Genomic DNA, 24,977 nt, shown 5'->3' with positions numbered 1-24,977 from the left:
AACATCCTCAACTATTTAACAGCATCAGCAATGCCAATGAACCTATTCACACACCACTGCAATATAAAGATATAAATAGGTTATTAAGATCTAATACATAACAAATCGAAATACGAGTATCGCGTATCATATCTAACTTTGAATAATAGTGAAATGCTAAATAAACTTTTAGGAACCAACTTTACCAAGATAACAAAGGTACTATAAATCAAAGGATCTTAGATACAAAATACAATATCGATATAGTATCCCATGGTATAATAGATCGCATAACTAAGAAGTTTGGCTTAGAATTGAATGGAGTGTTCTACCATAGGTTTAAGGAATTAAGACAAACATATAAGTATTATAAAGTAATGAAAGAACGGAAGAGGCAACATCAAACAAAAGATTTACGCTTAAAAGATAGAATGAATGAAGGAGCATTTGAGGACATATTTCATGTAACAGACGTTGAGTTTATTAAATTTGAATAAGACAATGATATCAAGATAGAGATGCCTCCATAATACAACATAAGCAATAGATCGATATTAGCAGGAGTAAGAACTGAATGCTACACTCATTGTAGAGAAATAGATAGACCAAACGAAAAGCTGTACGGAATTGGCTTCACATCGCTTTACCCTTCAGGCATGGTATTTGGAAACTTACCTTTAAGAGATTTAATTGTTGGAACACAGGCAGAAAGCTCAACATATACTAAAAATATTGATTCAAAAGATATAGCAAAACATAAGTTTAAACTTGATTAAGCCTATATTGATAACTTAATTGAATACGTTAGGAGCATACCAAGGAAGATTACAGCAGAGTAAAGACTTCAATACTACTTAGCTGGATGTGATAAGAAGTAACGAGTAATATAAATCAAATGTTAGATGTTACCACCAAGGGATTTAAAGTTCCCAGTGTTAGGATGTCATATTTGTAACAAGTTGATATTTCCTTTATGTAGAACATGTGCAGAATAGCAATGTTTAAATGTTAACAATCATTATAAATGTAAGCACAACCTCGAATAAAGATATCTTTATGGGTTTTGGCATGAGATTGAATTGATAAATGCTTTATACGAAGGTTATACGTTCAGGGATAGATGCAAGATACATACGTACTAAATAACAAGTTTTAATGATAAGAAATATGATGGAAATAATTACATTAATTCATAGATGTTCAACAAGACATTGCACTCAGATCAAGATGGTTATAAGGATGAAACTGTACTAAAGCAATTAGCAAATGATTGTAAGTTTGATTATAAGTATGATAATGGCATAGCATATATAAAACAGAAAGGATAGTAGGATTATAGATCAATAAAGTTAAACCCTGGAGGTAAATCGTTCTATAAGCTGTTATTAAATGCAATATATAGTAAAACAGGTCAAAACGTGGTAAGACCCACAACATAATTTCATTAAGGAGAGTTCATATTTGAACAGTGCCATAAGGAGCTACACAAGGATTGCACAGTTTAACTGGTGGGATAAAATATATTTAAGAATACATTTAATTATGAAGAACAGTTGCAACAAACATAAAGGTCTTAATCAAACGCATCATTCGCAGGAGCGATAACATCCGTATAAAGAACACTGTTATACACATTAATGAGACATATAAACGATGAATTGAAAGAATTGGTTTTATATGGAGATACAGATTCAATCTATTGTATACTGGATAGAGGAATGTATCCAAATTTGATATCTGTCACATTCAAGAATACGTACTCTTGCAAATACGAAAAGAAGCTGGACCCAGAGTTATGGGTATGCCTAGGGGAATAAGTATATTCGTATAAAGACGGAATCAGATGTGCTCATACATCAAAGGGTATCACAGTTGACAAGTAAGGAATCATGACATTGGAAGATCAATCATAAAAGCATTTATTTGAAGTATACATGCACGTGTTATTTGATAAGATCAATATAGATAAAAATAGTAATCCATAATACCCAACGATCAGACGGTATAAGTAAAAGTAAAGCAAGAAATAAACTTCATAAGAGATTAGAAGGATTGTAGCATATATACAAACACAACATATAAATCGATCAAGATGGACTCATAGAAACGATGTATTGATTTTAATTCAACACTGAATGAAATAGCTACATTATCATTTGGATATGTAAAAGAATGATTGATATTTCCAGAGTTATATTTATTTAATATAGTAAAATGGGAAAGTTAACTTTTGGTTAAGTAATATAAAAAATAATATATAATTCTATAACGATGAGCATAAGATCTTGAGAGCAGATTTAAAATATATAGCAGATATCGTGGCGAGAGATAACTTAAACGCATAAGATTTATTAGTATTAATGAAAGAATATATGATTCATCGGAAGAGATCAACACTAGGGCGTTTAGTACTAAAACTATTCTGTTATGAGAAATTATCAAAGTATTTTTTTGTATTAATAAAATTGAATGGCATCGAATTCAATTAATTCAATTGATACAAAAAATAAATAAAATAATTCAGTTAATTCAGATAACACAAATATAAAAATAAGGAAATTAAAGAAGAATTATGAATGTATAGATGAAATAAAACATAATAAAGAGAAATATAACCATACGTATAAAAATAAGAAATATTAATTAAGTAATATATGTAATTAAAAGAAACATAAACAAAAATGTTTGAGATAAGAATGAAAATAAATAGGTAATTTAATAATCAAAAATCCAAAGTATTGATACACTAACAGAATTATAAAATAGTTAAAAATAATTTAAATATTAATTCTTTAAAAATTTGAAAGTTAATAACAACTCAAAAGAGAGCAAATCGTTAAAAAACCAATATTAGAATCAGTTGCAGATTCACATTAACAAATAAAGGAACAACCCGATTTAATAAACTTCATTGACCACATGTTAAATGTTATAAGCAAGATTTAAGTGACTTACGAAAAATCAATTTTTTTTAATTATTAAAATGAACATTGCAGATTAAATTAACAAAGGAGCAGATATCTCAACAGACGGAAGACATCTAGTTATTAATACATTAGGTCTAAAAGATCAAACTAAAGATAAATTAGGAAAGGTATTATACATGACAAACAGATTTACAAAATATTTACCATAACCAGAAACATTGCAAGAGACTAAAAAAGTATAACCATAATAACCATAAAAACCCGCAAAAAACATATCTCGTTCCTGCACAAAAGCATGAAATACGTTTTTGCGCAATCAAAAAGCCTTAACTGAGCTGTTTCAACAATTGCATGATTCTTTGACCGTTTGAGCGCTGGTTGCCAGGAAATACGCAGAACTGCTAATGTGGAACGCACGATTGCAGTATTCACATGATATTGTCATGCAAAATTTAGTTTAGGGTAGGGTAGAAACTCTTGAGGAATCGGTGAGAATGTGGCCTCAATTGTGCTGCTTGAGAGTTAGTATGGAGGGTGAAAATGGTATTTTGCAGGCTTTAATTTGAAAAATTGTTGTAACAGCCCTAAAAGGGTTCATGAGTCGTTAAATGTTAAATGGTCTTGTAGTAAAAATATTACTTGGGGCTGAGTGGTAAAATTCTGAGGTTTAAAATTCTGATAAAATAGTAAATAAATGCGATTATTAGGTGTAAAAGGGAATAAGATATCCTTATATTCAGTTTTACCATTTCATAGTGGTTAAAATGGTTCTAGCCAACTTATTCACGCGATGTTAGGTTTAGAGTATTTTTAGGGCTTTAAACCAGTAAGTTTTTACTGCAGTATGGCCATTTGCCTCTAAATATTTTACTTTTATAAAATCCATACCGTAGCGAAAACTAAGCACTTTGTAACAATATTATACAGATATTCTAATTATTAATTTGTATTTATGTAGATTTATATAATTTTATTTTTATTTTATTCTCATCACGCAACATATTTCGTATATAATTTATCTACTCTTTAATGGTAAACGACAAGTTTTTGTAATGTTAGTTATGTTAAATGCTTCGGTTGGTGGATACATAGTACTTTCGTTGGATCTTCATTCCTTACGATTAACTATTAAGATGTGTACCAATAGTCATAATTTTGGTAAAATACTTGATATTTACCATTGATTTTTAAACTATCCGTTCCAAAATAGGCTATATCTTATCAGTTAATTGCATTTATTATCCACTCTTTAATAGCTCCACCCGAAGGAGTTACAGTTTATTCTTCTGTGGAACCCTTTGTGTGACTGGATGATACTGTAATCCCATTTTAGACTGTATATTAGCACTAAAATATTTTAAAATATTATTCTTTGATACCTGGTATACTATATACCAATATGTTGTATGACGAGATTATTATTAAATTTTGATGAAAATTAGTAGGAGCCATATACCACCATCAAGTGATGATAATATTTACTGCATCTTCTAGCTATATTAGTCTATGGGATGCGCATGTAACCGCTTGGGATAATCCTCCATCTTGCTAACACGTTTTCAGTCTATGTCTAACGCAAAGCAGAATATTTGCAGATATTCTAATACTAATTACGCACTACACATGATAGTTTAGGACTAATTTAATTCATACTGGGGTATTAAACGAATATGAAATAATAAGTATATAAAATTAGCATATAGCTTCCATTCTGTCATTACTAGTCCACCACCATCTCTAATATGTGCATTCTTTCATCAATTGGAAGAAGTTAGCAAACTTATAGAGCCGCTACTGCGATTATTTGCACCAACATAATAATATTTTTGCTGCATCCACTTCTTCCACACAAGAATCCCACCACACCCATCCAAAAATATGCTATTTCACTGAGACCACATATTAACGAAGTTCCATAACTATCCTATATTTGTCGCACCAGCTGTATGGCCTACCTGAACAGATATAAATATAGCTATACTGACAAAATAAATAGCTTGGCGTGGAATTCGCTGAAAAGTGATCCAATACTGACTGTACCACAGTATATGCAAGAGTATCTCGAATAAGCAATAGTTGCAGGATTATCCGAATTTGTGTTTTTGCAGATTAAAATTTGGTTCCATTGGTGTCATTTTGGTTGCCGTCGGTTCCGGCAGCTTCTAATGCGACGTGGACAGCATTTGACCGCTGGTATTTCGTCTGCGTACGTTTCAATGATTTCACTTCAGGTTTTTGACATGATACCGCAGGGTGGAGGTTTTGCAGGTGTTATGTATATGATACTGATTGGGCGTTTTGATAATTTTCCTGGTTATCAGCTTTGCTTCAGTCAGTGCGACCAGACCTCGGAACGCGGTAAGAAATTGCGCATGACTCTGCAAATGTAGTTAATGGGATATGCTTCAGGTGGCAATGGCATCGATAAGGCATCGCTGGATGTGCTTTTAGGTGTAGATGGGGTAAGTATATTTAATTGGCAGGTAAATAGCCGTGAAGGGCGTTCCGTGAAAATGGGGACCGAGAGATGAGCAGTTGTGTTTTTGTTATCAGTGTTGAAATGGTGTTTTGTGTGGAGTGTTTTTGTGGGCATATGGCGAACTGTGAAGTTTTTCTTGGAATGTTTTCCAGCGTTTTAGGCTTGGCAGGTTAGTTTTTATTTTTTGTGAGCTAGATGCCCCCGCAAGGTGATAACTTGTGATGGAAATATTCGCATTCAACCATCTTTTGCTAATGATGGTTATTGTTAGAACCAAGAAAGTTGTCATATAGCCTAGGGGGCTTAAGGACCGTTCATACCTATTTTTGCAGTATTTGCATGTTTTGTTCTTCGAAATTTATACTCTATACTATGAATAAGTAAAATGTCACTGGATATCGTGAGCTAAATCATTACAGGCAACACGATAAAGCTTAACTGCTATACTAAGTACACACCAGCTGGCATAAAAATTTGACTATTATCTTTTACCTACCTGTATACAGTACTCTACTATGTCATACTAGTGTCTAGTAGATATGGACAATATCCTAGTATTAAGAATTTTAAAACGCTTCTATTCTAAAAATGCTATTATTTTACATATAGTATCCAATATATAGTTTTAAAATAAATGGCGAGACAAGCTGCGAATAAAGCGGGTTAGTCAGATGACGCTGTTGCTTGCAAAAATAAGAGCATATCTTTATTAGTACTTGCTGTATGCTGCATTATCCGTATTTCTGGTTGCACCGACTCAACTTTAAGATGGAATAGAGTTTGTATATATCTTCGATTGAGAGTTTATATTTACTGTTGTTAGATAGAATATAATGTTAATTTAGAATAGCTTGTTCATTGTATTTAACAAGATATAATATAAAGATTCTTCTAAATTTATTAACGAAATTTTAGTTATGTAAATCTATATCCAGTTAAGGATGATATTTATTTAATTATGTAATTAAGAAATATTATTAAATTTATGGTAGAGTAAGTGTGATTACAGCGATGCTATGTTTATTTAAAGATTAAATAAAAATTTAAAATCTATTTGAGAGAAATGTACAACAATGTTTTAACTTTAAAACCAATTTTTTAACACGCCTAAGCTGATAATGTTCACAATATAGTAAACAATTTTCTACTTAACATCCCCTGCTATGAATCAATTTCTTGTGCCTTTTGATGGGAAGTCTCCCATCTGCAGCGGGGCCATTCACAAATTGCATGGCCACAGGTAAATAATTCTAATCTAATTAATTTTAGTACCAGTAGGACCAACCTTCTTCCATTTTAAACGCTACTAATTAAATATCTCATTCCTGTATTCCAGCAGACCCTTCAACACACACCGATGCCTTCTTTTTCTGCCTCATAAACCAGAATACCCCGCCGCCTATCGCACCAGCAACAATTAAAACTGCAATTACAATGCCGGCAATAGCTCCACCAGAAAGGTTATTTTTAGACTTATTACCAGAGATAAAGCAGAACGCACCAACAACTTCAGCTCCCTCAGTGCACCCAGTGCAGACATCTTCCGCAAGCTTGTATCCTGGCATACAGGACTCACATTTTGTGCTATCAGTCCCGTTGCATTTGAAGCAATTTAGCGCACTTTCGCATTTGCATGCGACGGTCTAACTATCACTCCCACACGCCACTACTTACTCCCCAACGCAAACGTTGCCATTAGTAACAGCATCCGTACAGTCTTTTTCGCATATTTGGTTTATGCTCATCGTATACCCAGTAGTACAAGTATCGCACCTTTCCCCGTCACCTGAGCAGCTCTTGCATACTTCGTTGCATTTGGAGCACAACTTTTAGCTCATGAAAAAGCCTTCCGAGCACTCGTCACAAGAGCCTGAATCTGACTTCTTGTACCCAGTGAGGCAATTTTCGCATTTTTTCGTGTCCGCGGTCTCACAGGTTGCGCAGTTTACGGCTTCATTGCACTCGCACTGTTCTATGGTGTTATCGACGCAGGTCGTACAAGCACCATCCTTGAGGAAAAAGTTTGGCTTGCATAACCGGCAGACTATTTTATTCCCGTCACAATTGGCGCAGTTATCGCCGCATTACGCGCATGCAGTTCCTTCCAAAATGAAGCCTGGAAGGCAGCTTTTGCACTCGTTAAGCATATTCTCGCAGGTAGCGCAGTTATTAGTGCAGGTTTTGCAGATCGTTTGACAAATTTCAGAAGAGGCGCATTCGGAATCTTCTGAGCAGTTTTTGACGCATTTACTGTCTGTAACAGTAAATCCAGCTTCACAGGTGGTGCAGACGTCCTTTCCATTCAAGCAGGTTGTGCAGTTCAAGTCTGTGCACTTCTCGCACTTGTTAGCATCAACGACGAAGCCAGAATCGCAAGCACTGCAGATGGTGCCAGACGAGCAGGTTATGCAGTTAGCTGAGCATGCTTAGCAGGTTTTTGGGTTCGTCGTCGTATCCTCGAAAAATGTTGGCTTGCAGGTCGAGCAGGGTATGTCAGCAGCTGGGTTGTAGTTTCCGTTGCAGGTGGCGCATTTAGTGTTGTCGGTGGCGCAGGTGGCGCAGTTAGCGGCGACTGTGCATACACAGGGCTTCATCTGAGCAATTTCGCAAGGAGCGCAAGTGGAACCGGCCAAAACGTAGCCATTGGCGCAGGTCTGGCATTCGGTGGCAGAAGTGCAGGTGAGGCAGGTGGCAGGGCATGCTGTACAGGTTTTTGGAGCGGTGGTGCTCTCAAAAAAGCCGGTTTTACAGGTCGAGCAGGGCGTGTCAGCAGCTGGGTTGTAGTTTCCGTTGCAGGTGGCACACTTCGTCTTATCGCTGGCGCAGGTGGTGCAATTAACGGCGGCTGTGCACACGCAGGGCTTCAACTGATTGGCAGTACATGTTTTGCATGTATTATTCTCTAAAAAGTTATCGTTTTGGCAGACAGAACAGGTGGTTGCAGTAGTGATACAGACTTTACATTTGGAGTCACATGATGAACATTTTTTTCCATCAACAAACTGACCTTCTGCGCAAGTGGCGCACACAGTGTCTTCTAAGGTGGTACCTGAGCAAGTAAGGCAACCGTCAGTGCACTTAATGCAGACTTTTTCAGAAGTAGTAGTTCCTGTTGGGCAATAATATCCAGATGTGCAACTATTTTAGCTATCAGTACAGGTTCCGGACATTTTTAGTTAATGGAATTTTACGATAAGTGCTTTAATTCATAAATAATTAGGATTAAATAGTTTCGCTTTTTATGATAGACGGTTAACTTGGATTAACTACTCTAAAATTAATAATATAAAATCATAAAAACAGTAAAAAGTAGTTCTTGATTTATATCGATGATAACTTCATATACTGTTAATTTTTATATTTTTTAAAAGTCAAATAATACGTAAAATTATAAGTAATAAATATATTTTATTACAATAATGCTCGTCATATATTTTATTTTTTAATTTATTATTAATCATGAGTTGTTATCAATATTATGTAATAATATTATGTATTAAATATATAAATATAACTATTATTTTATATTTTTATTTATTTATTATGTTTATTATATTATTATTTCTCTATAGAGATTTTTAATAATAAGTTATTTTATATAAATATATATAAAATATAATAACAATATTTATTATTAAAAGCAATATTTATACCTAAACCGATAATAGAATCAAGATATCATACGATTATTATGTGTATACAGATATATTTTAATATTTAAATTTAATAATGTAAAGTTTTTTAAATTTACAATTTAGTTCTCTATTGAATCGAGGTATGTATGCTGTTTAGGTTTTAACTATAATTTAAGATGTTTATAATCAAATATGAATTTCATTAGAAGCGTAGATTTCATTATATTTGAAATAATTTTTATTTGTAATCAATCATTTTATATGATGATAAATGTTAATAAAATATATAAGTATTACAAGCATATACTTAAAATTTAAGCATATGCTTTGCAGTCAAAGCTTATTCGATGAATGGTAGATTTGTTATAATATTTAAAGCGAATATATATTATGTGAGATTACTTATACCAAATATATATTATCATTAAATATTATCAAACAGTAACATTTATTTCAAACATTCATCTGTTTTAATGTTAATATATTAATATTTGTAAATCATAACAGCAACTATCTTGATAACTTACAATTTAAAATTTATATCAATACGTTACAAATATTAGTTATTATAATCCTCATTCAACAATATTTATTCCACGCTAAATCACTACAATAAATATCCTTTTAAGGAAATGGAAATTACTATTATTTTTAATTTAGATAATTGTAAAAATAGTTTGTCTTGGTTAATAAATAATTAAAACATTATCATAAACCATTTAATTTCAGATTTAATTAATAAATTACATAACTAAAATATATTATAATATATAATTTAAGTAATATATAATAATCGTGCATCAAATATTATTATATTCATTTTAATAAGCTAGTTTCTATTATTAAGATTTAATTTTTCAATAATTTATTATTATAGAATTAAGTAACTAGTACTAACAGCATGAACCCGTAGTCTCTAGTTTAAAACCGTCAAAGTAATTTTTTATGACCTTGTTGTGATCATAACCATGACTTGCCGTTTTTTAACCGAAGCCGACTGAACCATACTTTTAGAATGTATTATTTACTACTCCATTATATGAATACGATCAAAGGCAAATTTGACTAATAAATGATCAACAAACATAGAGATTAAATTATAAAATAGAAACAGAATAACTTAACAAAATAACATTTCAACCGGTCAGGGTGGAAAGCGATCGTTCTAGAGATTGTAGGAGGGCCGGGTAGCGTTAGGTCAGAATTCGAATTAAGCATCCTATGAGACAAACTAGATGTGTTTTTAATCAGATAAGCTCATAGAGTAAGATGTCAACAAGCTCAACAACATGGGATAACTTCTCAAGATCAAATTTGACTTCATTCTTTATAGCGCATAATTAAGATGTCACATTCAAGAAAGTAAATACATAAAATAGTAATTTTGAAAACCATTTTTTATGTTTATGTAAAATAGAACACAACCACACAACGCTTGTATAATTAAACATCAAATGTATTCTACAAAAATTGTAGCAAGTTATATAACAATACTTCAAGAGAGATATCTCTTTAAGAGTACTACTAAAAATAATAACAATATAAGTTATAGCTTCATCATATTAAGTTATTGAAAAATAAGCTATTTGAAATATCAAAGGATGATTTAAATGATTCTTAAACTAAACTATTGAAACAAGATATTAGTAAGATTAGAAAGATCAGATCGTAATAACAATCAGATAAAATTAAAATAGGTTAAGAGAATAAATATTAAAAAGATTACAAACATATATCTATTTTAAAAGATTAAATAAAGTAGAACAATAAATAAATACCACTAATACTAGAAAAATAAATCTCATCTGTATATAAAAACTAATAGATTAAATTATTAAAAACTAAAACATAAAAGTACAATGAGATGATCAACAATGTAAACGATAGGGCTTAATGAATCATCTCATAGGAAAGAAATAGATAGTTGTATGATATAATTACTAAAATTAATTAATTAGACTCAAATGCTTTAGTCAATGAATAAGTAATTGACTATGATTAATTTAATGTAGAAGATGTTACCTTTGCTGAAAGAATTAATGGAGAGTTCAATTTACCATAGATGATGCTCCCTCGTATTGAAACGATAGAATACTTTCCACTCGAATCTCCACCTTACTGGCCATAAACCCTGATACCAAGTAAATTATCACTACCTGCTAAAATTCTACTTCTCTATTTCCTAATTAACTTTGGACTTCTTCATGTACCAGAAAGCGCCACCAGCAACTCCTCCAACCACGATCAGAACTGCGATAACAATGCCTGCAACGGCTCCGCCAGAAAGGTTGGTACTGAGCGTATCGTCCTATGGGAAGCACAACTTTCCAACAGCAGTGTACCCGTCTATGCAGCTGTCGCACTGTTAATTCACAAATTTGTAGCCTGTCATACAGGATTCACATTTTTTATTATCCGAACTATGACATTTGAGGCAGTTTGCAGCATCTTTACATTTACATGCAGTTATCTGATCATTTCCACCGCACTCCACAATCACTTCTGCCGTGCACACATTTCCATCCTCAAGTTCACCCGTGCAATTTTTCTCGCACGTCTAATTGATGCTCATGGTGTGCGAATCGATGCAGCTGGTACACTTTACGATGCTTTAGGAGCACGTGGCACACGTTTACTAACATTTCTTGCAGGCCATTTCGACCATCAAATAGCCGTCGGCGCAGGCGGAACAGGTACCGTCGTCAGCCTTTTTATAGTCAGTGATGCAGTTTCCGCACTTTCCTATCTCAGAAGAATCGCAGGTAGCACAATTTGCTGCATTCCCGCACTTGCACTTTTCGGTCGTGTTTCCATCACAAGTATTGCAGATTTTATCTTTGGCGAAAAAGCCTTCTTTACAAATTTTACAATCATTTTTATCGCCGTCGCAGTTCGCGCAGTCGCTGGGACAGGCTGCACATTTTTAGTTTTCCAAGATAAATCCAGATTTGCAGGTCATACAGGTGTCGACGGCGTCCTTGCACGTGGCACAGTTGCCTGTGCAGGTTTTGCAGATTTTGTCACAAATTTGGCTGGCTGTGCAGTTGGCAATGGTGGTGCATTGCTTTTCGCATTTGCCGTTTTACACCATAAAGTTATTTTTGCACGCTGTACAGATATTTTTTTTAGATGGGCAAACATTGCAGTTTTCGTCTGTGCAGGGTATGCACTAGCTGATTTCGAGAGCAAATCCGTCCTCACAACCGTCACATTCGCCAGTTTTGTTAAATTTCATATGCGGCAAACACTTTTTACACTAGGTACCAGCTTGATTACAAGAAGCACAAAAGTCCGCACGGCCACATTTGCATTCTGTTGTCAGATTTTCATCGCAAGGCTTTGCAGTACCGTTGTCACAGTAATTTCCGTTTTAAATATTTACGCATTTGCTAGTGCATTGCCCTGTTAGTGTACTGATAAACCCACTAGGATTGCAGAACTCGCAAGTTGTGGTTGTAAAGCATACTAAGCAATTTGGAATGCAAGTTTAAGCCATTGATGTAGCAGGTTCCCCAAACTCTTCTCCGATGCTCAGACATTCATCTTCACTTTTACAGAATAATTCACAAATACCGGTCTATGGATTCTTTTCGTAACCTTCGGTGCACGTAATGCAAGAATTTGTGTCTGCACAGGTATCGCAGTAAGGAGGACAGTCTAGGCATCTATCATTTTATAAAAATGTCTAAGACAGGCATTTAGAGCAGCGATTGCCCGCACATTCTTGGCAGTTGTATATGGGTTTGCTGTCTTCGCAGTAACAACTTTAGCCATATATCATATCTTCAGAGCATGACAGACAATTTACGACAGTTGAACTATTTGTAGGGCAGTAGTTTCCAGCCTTGCAGTTGAAGACGGCATTTGAGCATGTACCCGTGTCTGTCATTTTCTGAAAATAGATCTTCGGAATATTATATTAAAGTTGATGTAAATGATGGTAAGGGTTTTAGTTTTTGAAAAACAATTATATTAATTTATAGTAGTAGTACTTAATTATTAAAACACGAATTTGATATACTCATGCAAACATAGATTATATTAATATAAATTGTTACATTTACAAATACTTAATTATTACTGAAACTTTATAAAGCATCCTACATCTATGTAATAATCTATTTCAGGTTAACAGAGTTTTTATTTAATTAATTGTTAATTTACAAATATAAGTAATGTTAACTTTAGAAAATATAATTTGTCGTTCAGTTTTGTAATTATTATATACATACAATAATTTAACAATTAGTTATACTTAGTTTATTTATTATAATATATTTAGGTGTATTTTAAATAATAAACTAATTGAATATATGTTGATTGGATACTTTATGGTGCTTGGTTATAGTTTTACTCACATTCAATAACAATGCTCAATAGAATGGGTTAAAAGATGCAATTTTCCAACAATTTATAAATAACTATATTATATACATTAATAAAAATAAATTGCTGAAGATATAAATTTTACATATTATCAGAAGTTAAATGTACACAAAATTTATTTCTCGCTGATTTGAGTTAAACTTTGATGTAATTTGCTTATTCCAATAAATTTTATACAAATAAACTAGGCTTTGGCTTTACATTGAATTTTCAGCATTAGTCGCCATAAGAAAATAACTTATCATAAATAATCTTGTACAGATCACACAAAATAATTACATAATACATCTAAATACTCATATTCAATTTTACGATTTTCATAATTATTATTTAACATATTGTATAATAATAATTAACAAATAGTTATAACTTTTAATTAATAGCTGAAACCGTCCAACAGCATAGTAGAAAACGACACAGAGAGAAGCAAAAAGGCGATAATCGATCCCAGTTTCAAAAACCAATTATGAACAATTTATTTTAACAAACCCAAAATCTACCCCATCACTTTTCATTTTTCATTTGCGACTTTTGCTGCTACAGTAATTTAGATTTTGAATAATTTTAAAATTATTTTATAATGCTGCTTTCTTATACTCAAAAAGTGCATTTAAAAGTGCCTTTATGCGACAGCGGGTCGTGATAAATATGAACGCCTATAGGATGGTGTTTAAATGGCCTGCAACATGAAAAACAATTCAAGGGTATCAAGTTTTAAATTCAATATTGAGTTTTATGTGTTTGATTCATTTTTCATACCAATGATGAACCTATAATATTTAGAAACGCGTGACATACGATAAAAGCTATACAAATAAATTGAATAAGAGCCAAAACAATATAACAAAAATATAATTATTAAAATGAAAGTACGATAACTGATAGTTAACCATATATCTTTAATAAAAGATAATCCTAGTTTCCATAATACTTATTTCCTTAAATAACAAATAAAATAAATTTAAAATTTAAAACATAAAATAGTATAATGGTATAAAATAAAATATGGTTAATTTTAGCCTGAATCGTAGCACATTTAACTTGTAGACGATAAAATATAATATGCAAAATATTAACAAAGAATATTACAAGATAGAGTAGTAAGTAACCATCCAAAAAGAGTAAGACAGCATTTATCAGTGTCCGAAAGGCTTAGTTATTTCATGGGTCGTAACACGAATTATAAAATTGTTATGTGTTTTTGGAAACCCACAAATGATCTTTTACTCTTTTGTGATGGTGACTTAGTTTTGCAAGGTTATTTCTAAATGTAAACATGATAATTCCCCTACTAATGGGATTTAGCATTCACATATCACCATATGATGCTTGGGTATATTATTGGTGCAGTTATCAGAATAATAGGCAATATTGGTCTAATTGGAAGTTTTGTTGTTTATATGTTCATCGTCAAGAAAAAACAATCAACTGACAGTAACCAATATCAACGGTTCAATTATAAAAATGTATAGTTAACTTATAACGATTCCACTAAAATATATCTAGAAATAATACCTACTATTGTAGCCTTGTATATTATTTGGGGACTGATCGATATTATTATATTTAAAACAATAAAAACAACAATTCGTGAGGAATATATTAATTACAATTAACAACGAGCTTTCTAATACTAAATTTAGATTTCAGAATATATTGCTAATCAGATTTATAATTATATGAATGCTGCTAATTTTAGTTTTATAAATATTTAACTAGATCCTAAACTTTGCAATTTCATAATGTGGTTTAACGTAATATTACAATTATATGCGGGAAATTATACTACACTATATTGACGGCATACACCCAGATCAAATAATAAACTTACGATAAATTGAGAATAATAGTCTTTAGATAAAGCGGAGTACTAGTAATAGTCAATGTTGTGTTAAATATTATAATAGTGAGTTTTGTCATTTTTGATAACTGTAAGTAAATATTATCTGGAGATGTTAGACCTGTTGCTACAAGGTAAGCATTGACGAGATTCATCAAGGTATGTTAATTATCGACTATCTAAAATAGATAGAGCATAGTCATGTATGATAGCTAAAACTAATAGTAGTAAGGTATATACTAGAAAAATGCATTTCACGAAGAATTAGAATATGCGACTTAATACATGCATCTAGATAAAAACTAGACTTCAATTTGATATGTACCAGTAAATTGATTAGAATATCAAGACTAATCTTAGATATAGAAACTTCTAGTTAAGTATTATGTTTTTCTTGTCTTATATAAAAATTAGCTACAATAAAATGACATATGCGCCAATAATCCTAAATAAGTCCTCTCTTAATTGTACTTAGAGCTATTTATACCATAACATAGCGCTAGCATAAGATTTAGAATAAAAAGATTGTGCTGAATGCAGTTAAGAGCGTGCAATATGTTCAGGTAACTACTATCATAAATTGATTGTGAAAGTTAATATAATAGAGAATACTTATATTCCTACAATAATGTTTTCACTATTATATAAGCCTTTAGTAATATATTAACCCAGATTAATAATGCGGAGTATGCTAATAATGCTAATATGAGTATATGGGATCATATGAGATTTGTCTAAAAAGTAAAATCCAAGAATAATACGATTGCAATTGCTATAACTCTAGATACTGCTAATTTGCAAATCAGTAAATATTAAATGACATTCATACTGACACCAATAACATAGTATCAACATACAGATAACCTGTACAGCCTGCCTCCCACGCTATTATTTCAAGCTAATTACGTTTAAAATTATTCCAAGGATTACTATCTGCTCTGCAAAGAGGATTCATCTCCGATGATGTGTGTACCAGTTGGATATACAATTTTATTCACTCAGGAACCTCTTGGAGACCATTTTAGTTAGGTAATTGAGATACCTACTAATATTAGTTTTCTTAAAATTTCACACTTTGTGAAGTTGAAAATAGCGATAGATGCTAAAATGATACAGTATCACCGGATAATGAACGATATGTATGTTGAATCATCCAAAATAAGGAGTAATATGATAGATACAACATATATAATTATTAACCCTGATCAAATGATATGAGGAAATGGAATAAATGCGAAAATGGTTTATTCCTTAAAACGGGCACATACAAGATATAAATTATGAATGATTTCAATTTTGCCTGTGGGTGCAGAAGAGCTGTACTAACTATGAGCTGAAAAGTTAGATGAAATGCATACCAGGTTAGTAGGCTGCGTGCTGTGCTTTTTTAATGTGCGAAGAAGGACGGAAAATATGTTGCAACTGCAGTCAGGAGCTCAAGGAAGGTGAATTCTATCATGGTGGAAGGCATATCAAGTGTGGTACCGATGGTATATCCTCTTTGTGCGCATGTGGTAATCTTCACACCTGCTTGCTCCGTGATGGGAGGGCCTCAATCCAGTGCATGAGAGGCTTCCTTCTGTCTGATTACCCATGCTACTGATATCATAATGTTATTATCTATATCAAAATAGCTTCATGTAGTACTCTGAGCTGTAAAGAAGCATGCCGTCAAACCAATTTCGGGGACTATTGGTCAAATAGTAATCGATAGCAGCTGTGCGACTATCGGCCAGGTTATCTATTTTAAGAAAAAAAGCAAGGTTCTCAGCTATCCCAGTAGTGATAGCAACATCTTGTACCCATGACCTGTAATATGGCGATATTAATCCATTATATTTTATTTTAATTTGATTCATGAAACAAGAAGTACCATATACTGTGTTATACCCTAGTATCATATATTAATCCGACTTTTCAGTGTAGCTGTAATTGGACTTTTAGGATCCTCATTTTTATTCAAAATTTAGTATATACAATAATATATAATACTTAAATAAATTTTAATAAAGAATCGCCATCGACCGCTAGTTTACTAAAACCAGTGCTATGCTCAAAAATTATATTAGCAATATTTTCGATTACTATAGTGAGCCTAAGTATGGGGAATTATAGCTATTTTTAAGATTGAAAACCCCCACCTACACATGATTACAGTAGCATATAGTATGTTTTCTTGCCAAATATATTATATTTAAACTATATTGCTAAGTTAATATTAGGACAGCTATCGGTTCCTGCCTTCTTGACGGAATATAAAGTAAGACTGTCCCGAAGGTGCCCATAAGCATAATTCTGGCTACCACGCCTCCAGGGATGCTGTCATACATCTCTATTGGTGCAAAACATCAGGGTGCTGACTAGATAGAACAATCTTCACATATTTTTGCATTTACCCGTTTATAATTTGTACCCAGGGAGGCAAGAACTGCATTTAGTCTTATCTTTGGCTCAGGTATGACGGTTAGCAGAGGCTATGCGCATGCAAACAGTTGTTTTGGGTTCAATTCTGCAGGCAGCGGCAGCAGTCCCAATGCATGCTCCGCCCTCTGCTAATGATGTGTCACAAGATGTTAACATCTTAGCTAATTATCATCTGGTGTGCAGCGAGGCTAGCATAGCACAACTCAACACTATATGCTCAGAATTTCCACTTTCGACCTAATTTTCTCCAAATTTAGTTAATTACCTATACCAATCTGTACATACACCGCACAAATTCGCTATCTTCCTGTATCCTGCGACACAAATATCTCCATATTTCAGGAAAAAGTCTCTCTAACATATTTAAATACTTTTCTATCATAGCTCCCACAGGCACACCTCAAAAACGCTTCTACTGCCCAAATGACCTATATTTCATTCACTGCACTTCTCTACGCATCCATCTAATTTAGCACATGATGATTCAAGTATTCGCGCTGAAATCCCAGGCCTTCCACTGCGGGTGGAACAGTTGTAGCTTTTGCTGCTATTTTATCAGTTTTAGTGTTATATACATTGATACAAGTTTATATCTAATCAGCTGAAACGCCTTTACTATTTAAAAAAGTATACAGCGGAAACTAAATTTGAAAATAAAATATGCGAAATTATGGTATATGGTAAATGTATAGAAACAATGATTTGTAACTGAAGATGTATGTTGATAATATATAGGTCCAATACAATCTATATTGATAAATAATTTCAATATAATTTAAATATGATCTATTTAATATATTTTTTAATATAAAATAATAATTTATGGTATGCGTAAAAATTTCATTACATGAAACTTTTTATTGTAATTTAATATCTTGAGAATCTAGTTTTATTTTTATATTCATATAAATATTATATAATCAATAAAAGAAAAAAAATGAAATACTACTATTTAGATATAAATATATAAACTTTAAAAGCTATCATTTTTACTTTCGCACAATACTAGTGATTATAAGTAAACATAAGTAAGCAAATAATATCATTTATATTAATTCGTATATATAAATATATATGCCGTTTCTAGGATTTATTAAATGGACTCGTACATCTGCCCTACAAAAACCTGCCCAGAAGGCACTGTTTGCCCAACCACTGATAAATTAAAGCCATAAATTTGTCAAGCATGCGAAATATTCAACTGCAAGAGGTGCTAGGCGTCTTCACGGGGCAAATGTTAAGCATGCCGATCTGGGTACTACTTAGAGAATAATGCGTGCAAGCCGTGCACAGCTAACTGCGAAAATTGTGGCAGCCAAAGATGCTCCAACTGTATCCCAGGATACATAGTTAAAGACGGTTAGTGTGTTAAATGCGTGCAGGACTGCAATATCTGCAGTGGATAGTGGGTATGCAAAGATTGCAACCCTGGATTTTTTAAAGATAGATACCATAATTGTTATCCCTGTTCACCAGGTTGCGGTCAATGCACTAGTAAATGGTCCTGTAGCCGATGCTTACCTGACTATAATTTTATAAATAAAGTGTGCCAGAAATGCCCAGAAAACTGTATAAACTGTGAAGATGATAAATGCTTTGAGTGTATAGAGGGTTACAGAGCAATAGATGATGTATGTCAGCCTTGCCCGGTAAACTGCAAAAAATGCTCCAGCTACTAAGAATGCTAAATTTGCAAAGATAGCTATTTACTTGATAAGATGGCTAATACGTGCACGTTCTGTAAGGCCAACTGCCGCGCATGTTCGTCGAAGGATGTATGTGGCCTCTGTAAGGACCACCACGATCTGGTTGGCGGGGAGTGCGTTCCGAGCGAATGCAACTCTAAAAACCCCTGCAGACCTAACTAGTTCTGTGATGCTAATAATATTGGTTCAACTTGCGTTAACTGTATGGAAGGGTGCGATAGCTGCAAGAACTTAGAGGTTTGCACTAGATGCTCAACTGGCTACTTGAAATAGGATAATCGCTGCCTAAAATGTTCTCAAAATTGCTAGCAATGCTCGGCAGCTGATACATGTGATGCTTGTTTGGATGGATATAGATTCACCAATGATGATTAGTGTGTAAAGGATTAATGCACGAGTATAAGGGGCTGTCCTGACGGCCAGCAGTGCGAGAAACTGGACTCTGGGAATGTATGCATTTAGTGCCCTGATTTATGCAAGGTTTGCTCTGACAAAGACACCTGCACTGAATGCTTTGGTCACGCACGCTTTAATTCGGATAGAAAGTGTGTCTAGGATTTCTGTAATGAAATGTTCCGTTGTGCATCAGGATCTTTCTGCCAGTCATAAATTATAGGTAATAGATGTCAATAATGCCCAGATTATTGCCTGGCCTGTGATAGCGAAATTTCCTGCACCTAATGCAAAAATAAAGCATCTCTTGTAGACGGAGCCTGTCTGCCATTAATAAATAAGATGAGCAGCGGCTCTATAATCGGAATTGCTGTTGGCATAGTATCTCTAGTTGGTGTTATTATTGGTGGAGTAGTCTATGCTGTTTTAATGAAGAAAAAATCTAATTTCGTTTAAAAGAATGATGATGCGACAACTAATAAGTAAAACATATAGTACTAAATTGTTGAATCAGCTGCAATGTATGGGTAAACTAAATAATGAATTATACTATACTGCATTTTAATATATATCTTTACCGTTTCAAACGGAATTTGTATTTCCCTATCCTGTAAGCGCGCATTTAAATCTCTTACCCCCAGAACGCAAAACGCCCAATTTCTGAAATCCTCACCAACTAGACACTAAACTAATAAATATTTACCTCCAACCTCTCACTTCCCCTCATTACTACCTCCACTTACTTACAATTTATAGCTTTGCGACTTTCACCCTACTAAAATACCAGAAAACTCCACCATAAACACTCAACACGACCGATTTAACTACCAGCGAAATTCATACTACCTGCCTAACCGACAGACTATTATCTTACCCCACACTCGCAAAATACAAGCTCTTATTGCAATAACCTCATCAGCGCAATTAGTGAACGCATCATTTCCAACTCTTCATCCTGATAAGCATAATTGCACATATTGCTGTACGCAGCTGCATAATTATCCAATTTTCTAAACATTAAATCCACAAATGCCTTTCTATCAGGTCTTAAAATGGCAAAAAAATACTACCAGCACTGCGCAAATGGCGATGAAATTTCGTGCAAATTCTGTAGTTCGCAGCAGCGCAAACCTCGAAGAAGTAAATATCAAATGCGGAAAGTGCATGTTTGCTTATGTAGGCGATAGGAGCGGTTCGTGGACGCGCTATGCGATTAATTGCGTCAAGAATGGCGATAAGTGTGCTAAGTAGAGAACTGCCAGACCTGTTCAATGGACATAAAAATGTGTGTAACGTGCATAAATAACTTAGTTAGTAATGGTGGGAAATGCGAGGTATGCCGCGATAACAGGTCAGAGTGCATGGATAAATTGTGTCACATAGGGAAAATGCAGATAAATACAAAAGCTGCGTCGGGAATTTTGACCCTAAGGGAGTTCCTGCGTGCATTGAGTACCTGGGTGGATTTTTCAGGTCTAAAGTTATGGGTAAGCGTATTTGTGCCGCTTGCTTGGATAGGTGAATAAAGTGCACATCAGTAGAGGTGGGCAAGGCCTGTTAGGGCGCTAATTGCAAGGTCTGTTCTGTTGATAAGAATAGCTGCAGTACGTGTAAGACTGGCTACAAGCTCTTTGGCGGGAAATGCGAGTTGGAGTGCAACACTGACGATGCCGTCTGCGCTACCAACCAAATCTGCATAGGCACCTACAAAACCTACTAAGAGAACTATACGAGCTGTGAGGGTACAGTAACCAACTGCAAAAGCGGCACTCCTGGCTTTGCTTTAGATGGCAGCACATGCGGCGCGTGCTCTGAAGGCTGCGCTGATTGCGCTGGAGACAAGAACGTGTGCAGCCTATGCAAGGACGGCTATTTCAGCATCAACGGGGCCTGCTAGTCGTGCGAAAAGAACGCTACCGCGCAGTTCGAATGCTCTGGGGCAGCTAACTGCGCAACTTGCGATACCGCTAAGTCAGGTACATGCGGTACCTGCATCGCTGTCTATAAAATATCAGCTAGAAGCACATGCTTTACCGCATTTAAACGTACTAGTGACGCCTATATGTCCTATCTAATAACGCTAATACGTGCGATGCTGAGAATCTTTGCAAAGAGATCGAATTTTGCGAGATAAAGGAATCTGGGAATACTTATATTTGTTTCATGCTTCCTATGAGATATCTACTAACTTAAAACAGTGCACAAAACTACGCATGATATTAATACAGGTCAGACCTGCACTGGATATATCGAACAGATCATGAATGTTTACACATATAAGTGGAAAAATTAGTATTTATTGTAACAGCTCATTATAAAACTAACTATATAAGGTCCTATTGATAATAGGTTTTCTACCTACCAGGATATTCCATTATCAGAATACAGCATGCCCAACAATACTTTATAAATGTAGAATAGATAATTTAGCGCATGCACGGGTTTCATAGATAATCGTAATTGTATTTTTATAGATGAAAAATTCACTGGGAAATTTACTAATAAATTCGTAATTTGCCATACTGGCTATCCCTTGAAAGAAGATTTTCACAAAGATTGTGCAGTAGGTAGTTAAAAAGTTGACTATACCTGTTATTAAACGTTAATAAGCTCGAGTATAAGTCTGTCAGTCGCATGTTAGCTGGAGTTATTATAGGTGTGGTGCCATTGCCTATGACTTTATTAATAAAGGAAAGAAGTGAGGTTGAATAATATACATTTATAATATGAAAATTACAGAATTAAATTGACAGAATAGAAATTTTAATATCAAACGTTTGATAATATTAATAACTTATATTGTGATAATAAAATATGTAGCGATATTGAATTCTCAAATTTTGCTTTGGTAGCATTTAAGCGATATTGCAAAAGCTTTTTCTGCTTAAAAGAGTAAGTCATGTGAATTGATAAAAATTGCATGAATTGCAGCTTCTATCAAATATGATATTGTGATGTTTTTGAAATACGATACTACGCTAATGCTTAATTGAGATGGAATAACGAAACATGCAAAATTATAGATTTTATTTCTTAGGTTTGATCGAAAGCAATCTTGACAAGTAGTTGTTAATTTTCTCACCATCAAAATTAAGTATTTTTGTTTATGTTTAGAAATATACTTAAGCAATTTAGTGTATAATATTAAAATAATAATTTAAAGATTCTTAGGTATATATATGTCGTTATCGAAATATATTCATTGTTAATTTGAAAAAGTATAAAAGTTACATTCAAATTCATGTTAGTCATAAAATAATAATAATAAATAGAAGATAAAACATAAGATTGTTTTTTATTTATATTGATAATAGTATAAATAAAGTAGGTTATTACTAACTTATAAAGAAGTACGCATGAAATATATGTTTAATGGAAGGTAATACTACTTACTATTTAAAGATACGAAGAAACAAAAACTGATATTACTTATTCATATCCGATATACATATAAGAATAACTATTCCATTTATTTTAAAATGGATAACAAATGTACTTCTACCGATACAACTACTTGCAAACCTGGGTACTTCTGTCCTTCTAACGTTATGACAGATAGTACTGATTGTGTAGCATGTGATGGATCTTGTGCAACCTGCTCAGCAGGTACTTCAGTTGACTGCCTGACCTGCGCCGACGGTAAGTTTTTCAGCTCTAATTCCTGCACAGCCTGCGATGATAAATGTACTAAATGTGCTAATAGTGCCACTGAGTGCAGCGAGTGTAAATCAGGACATATGCTTTCTGGAACCACCTGCGAGGCCTGCCCAGTAAATTGTGAGAACTGCGCTGGAGACAAAGCAATTTGTAAGATCTGCAAAAACAATTTCTTCTTAAAAGACGGTAAATGTAGTACTTGCGCTGCAAATACAACAGAAGAATGCGAGTGTGGTGTGGCTCTCAACTGCGCCACCTGTAATTCTGGTGATACGTCCAAATGCGATGTTTGTATTACTGGCTATAAGAAAACGGGGGATGTATGCAATGCCTGCATCGATGGCTATATGATGGCCAACTCAGTTTGCACAAAATGCAGCGATACTTGTGCTACGTGCTCATAGGGCGTTGATTTGTGCGATACATGTAAGATGGGTAATCAGATGACCATCCACTAAACCTGTCAGGCAGATTGCAGCCCAGATTTAGCAGATGGATAAGCATGCGTTGGTACCACTGCTACAGCCTGTGGAGGAGAATCACAGATAACTGAGTGTGAGTGTAACAATAATACAAACTGTTTCACCTGTAACAGTATTAATACTAAGTGCGGCTCCTGTCTCCCTGGATACAAATTTGAAAGCAATGAATGTAAAAATTGCTAAGATGGGGTTGTAAAAATTGGAGACTTTTGCTTCGTACCGAGAAAGTAGTCTGGGAACCTCTCAGGCGGTGCAACTGCGGGAATTGTGATTGCTGTGCTGGTGGTGGTGGGAGCCGTCGGTGGCGGCCTAGCTTATTATTTCATCAAGAAAGGAAAGAAGTGAAAATTATTTAATATATAATTGATTGTAATCTGAAATTTTCAAACTACTTGTTTATAATAGTAACTTGTTAAGTAATATTATATTTGATACTTTGTATATATAATTATTTAGTATTACTACAATAAATAAGTTCAGCATATATTAAAAATTTTGAATCCCAAAATCTTAATTGTAGCGTAATGTATTCTTCAGTATAACGTATCATAACGTAAAATAATAAAAACTGCAATTTGCAATTTATCCAGTTTCTATGAATGGATGATAGTGAAATCTAGTGAGATAATGATAGTGCGCTAGGGATACATTGGTAGCAAGTACTGGAAATATCCTAAATTATAGATTTGATACTTTAGGGCAGAAGCATAGATTCTGTGCAAATGGTGGTAAATCTAATACTATTTACAATTAGGTATCGTGATTTATCCATTTTTCGTTGTATTGTTATATACTTAAAATATTCAATATTAGTATTAGTATTATAAAATTTGAAGTTACTAATTATATATGTATATTATCAGATTGAGCAATTATCTATTTGCAAAACTGGCAAAGTTGTTACACGAATCTAAATTAGACACCGATTATTAATAGCAAAGAGAAAAAACATAAAATTTGTTTTTAGTGCCCATTGTTAGGAGTACTATAAGTAAAGTAGATTTTTGTTAATATCTGATTTTTCAATTTAAAATATATTCATATAACCCTATAATTAGTTATAATGTAA

At 33.5% G+C, this 24,977-nt stretch overlaps 12 protein-coding genes across 12 annotated transcripts; 9 read left to right on the top strand and 3 right to left on the bottom strand. All coding sequences in view use genetic code 6, as the record gives it.

The window, feature by feature from the left end:
- Positions 1-356: 356 nt before the first annotated feature.
- Positions 357-2,114, top strand: SS50377_21559 (uncharacterized protein; the record flags this gene model as incomplete). The annotated part of the gene is made up of 1 exon (XM_067905477.1): positions 357-2,114. The coding sequence occupies one exon, from the start codon at positions 357-359 to the stop codon at positions 2,112-2,114; it is 1,758 nt and encodes a 585-aa protein (XP_067766794.1).
- Positions 2,115-3,334: 1,220 nt separating this feature from the next.
- SS50377_21558 (uncharacterized protein) lies at positions 3,335-4,393 on the bottom strand (the record flags this gene model as incomplete). Its single annotated transcript, XM_067905476.1, has 1 exon — positions 3,335-4,393. One exon carries the CDS (start codon positions 4,391-4,393, stop codon positions 3,335-3,337), a length of 1,059 nt encoding a protein of 352 aa, XP_067766793.1.
- Positions 4,394-4,852: 459 nt separating this feature from the next.
- Positions 4,853-5,437, top strand: SS50377_21557 (uncharacterized protein; the record flags this gene model as incomplete). The annotated part of the gene is made up of 1 exon (XM_067905475.1): positions 4,853-5,437. The coding sequence occupies one exon, from the start codon at positions 4,853-4,855 to the stop codon at positions 5,435-5,437; it is 585 nt and encodes a 194-aa protein (XP_067766792.1).
- A 1,267-nt stretch (positions 5,438-6,704) lies between these two features.
- On the bottom strand, positions 6,705-8,555 carry SS50377_21556 (Cysteine-rich membrane protein 2; the record flags this gene model as incomplete). Its single annotated transcript, XM_067905474.1, has 1 exon — positions 6,705-8,555. The coding sequence occupies one exon, from the start codon at positions 8,553-8,555 to the stop codon at positions 6,705-6,707; it is 1,851 nt and encodes a 616-aa protein (XP_067766791.1).
- A 1,810-nt stretch (positions 8,556-10,365) lies between these two features.
- Positions 10,366-10,917, top strand: SS50377_21555 (uncharacterized protein; the record flags this gene model as incomplete). Its single annotated transcript, XM_067905473.1, has 1 exon — positions 10,366-10,917. One exon carries the CDS (start codon positions 10,366-10,368, stop codon positions 10,915-10,917), a length of 552 nt encoding a protein of 183 aa, XP_067766790.1.
- Positions 10,918-11,169: 252 nt separating this feature from the next.
- SS50377_21554 (Cysteine-rich membrane protein 2) lies at positions 11,170-12,909 on the bottom strand (the record flags this gene model as incomplete). The annotated part of the gene is made up of 1 exon (XM_067905472.1): positions 11,170-12,909. The coding sequence occupies one exon, from the start codon at positions 12,907-12,909 to the stop codon at positions 11,170-11,172; it is 1,740 nt and encodes a 579-aa protein (XP_067766789.1).
- A 2,892-nt stretch (positions 12,910-15,801) lies between these two features.
- SS50377_21553 (uncharacterized protein) lies at positions 15,802-16,464 on the top strand (the record flags this gene model as incomplete). The annotated part of the gene is made up of 1 exon (XM_067905471.1): positions 15,802-16,464. One exon carries the CDS (start codon positions 15,802-15,804, stop codon positions 16,462-16,464), a length of 663 nt encoding a protein of 220 aa, XP_067766788.1.
- Positions 16,465-16,591: 127 nt separating this feature from the next.
- SS50377_21552 (Cysteine-rich protein) lies at positions 16,592-16,849 on the top strand (the record flags this gene model as incomplete). The annotated part of the gene is made up of 1 exon (XM_067905470.1): positions 16,592-16,849. The coding sequence occupies one exon, from the start codon at positions 16,592-16,594 to the stop codon at positions 16,847-16,849; it is 258 nt and encodes an 85-aa protein (XP_067766787.1).
- Positions 16,850-17,722: 873 nt separating this feature from the next.
- On the top strand, positions 17,723-18,097 carry SS50377_21551 (uncharacterized protein; the record flags this gene model as incomplete). Its single annotated transcript, XM_067905469.1, has 1 exon — positions 17,723-18,097. The coding sequence occupies one exon, from the start codon at positions 17,723-17,725 to the stop codon at positions 18,095-18,097; it is 375 nt and encodes a 124-aa protein (XP_067766786.1).
- Positions 18,098-18,767: 670 nt separating this feature from the next.
- Positions 18,768-20,312, top strand: SS50377_21550 (Cysteine-rich membrane protein 2; the record flags this gene model as incomplete). The annotated part of the gene is made up of 1 exon (XM_067905468.1): positions 18,768-20,312. The coding sequence occupies one exon, from the start codon at positions 18,768-18,770 to the stop codon at positions 20,310-20,312; it is 1,545 nt and encodes a 514-aa protein (XP_067766785.1).
- A 509-nt stretch (positions 20,313-20,821) lies between these two features.
- SS50377_21549 (uncharacterized protein) lies at positions 20,822-21,868 on the top strand (the record flags this gene model as incomplete). Its single annotated transcript, XM_067905467.1, has 1 exon — positions 20,822-21,868. The coding sequence occupies one exon, from the start codon at positions 20,822-20,824 to the stop codon at positions 21,866-21,868; it is 1,047 nt and encodes a 348-aa protein (XP_067766784.1).
- Positions 21,869-23,248: 1,380 nt separating this feature from the next.
- SS50377_21548 (Cysteine-rich membrane protein 1) lies at positions 23,249-24,253 on the top strand (the record flags this gene model as incomplete). The annotated part of the gene is made up of 1 exon (XM_067905466.1): positions 23,249-24,253. The coding sequence occupies one exon, from the start codon at positions 23,249-23,251 to the stop codon at positions 24,251-24,253; it is 1,005 nt and encodes a 334-aa protein (XP_067766783.1).
- Between the last annotated feature and the right edge of the window lie 724 nt (positions 24,254-24,977).

Source organism: Spironucleus salmonicida, chromosome 2, assembly GCF_000497125.1.
Source record: "Spironucleus salmonicida strain ATCC 50377 chromosome 2, whole genome shotgun sequence".
Lineage (NCBI taxonomy): Eukaryota > Fornicata > Diplomonadida > Hexamitidae > Spironucleus > Spironucleus salmonicida.
Note: the sequence above shows the minus strand (reverse complement) of the source record. Positions and strands in the feature narration are given on the sequence as shown.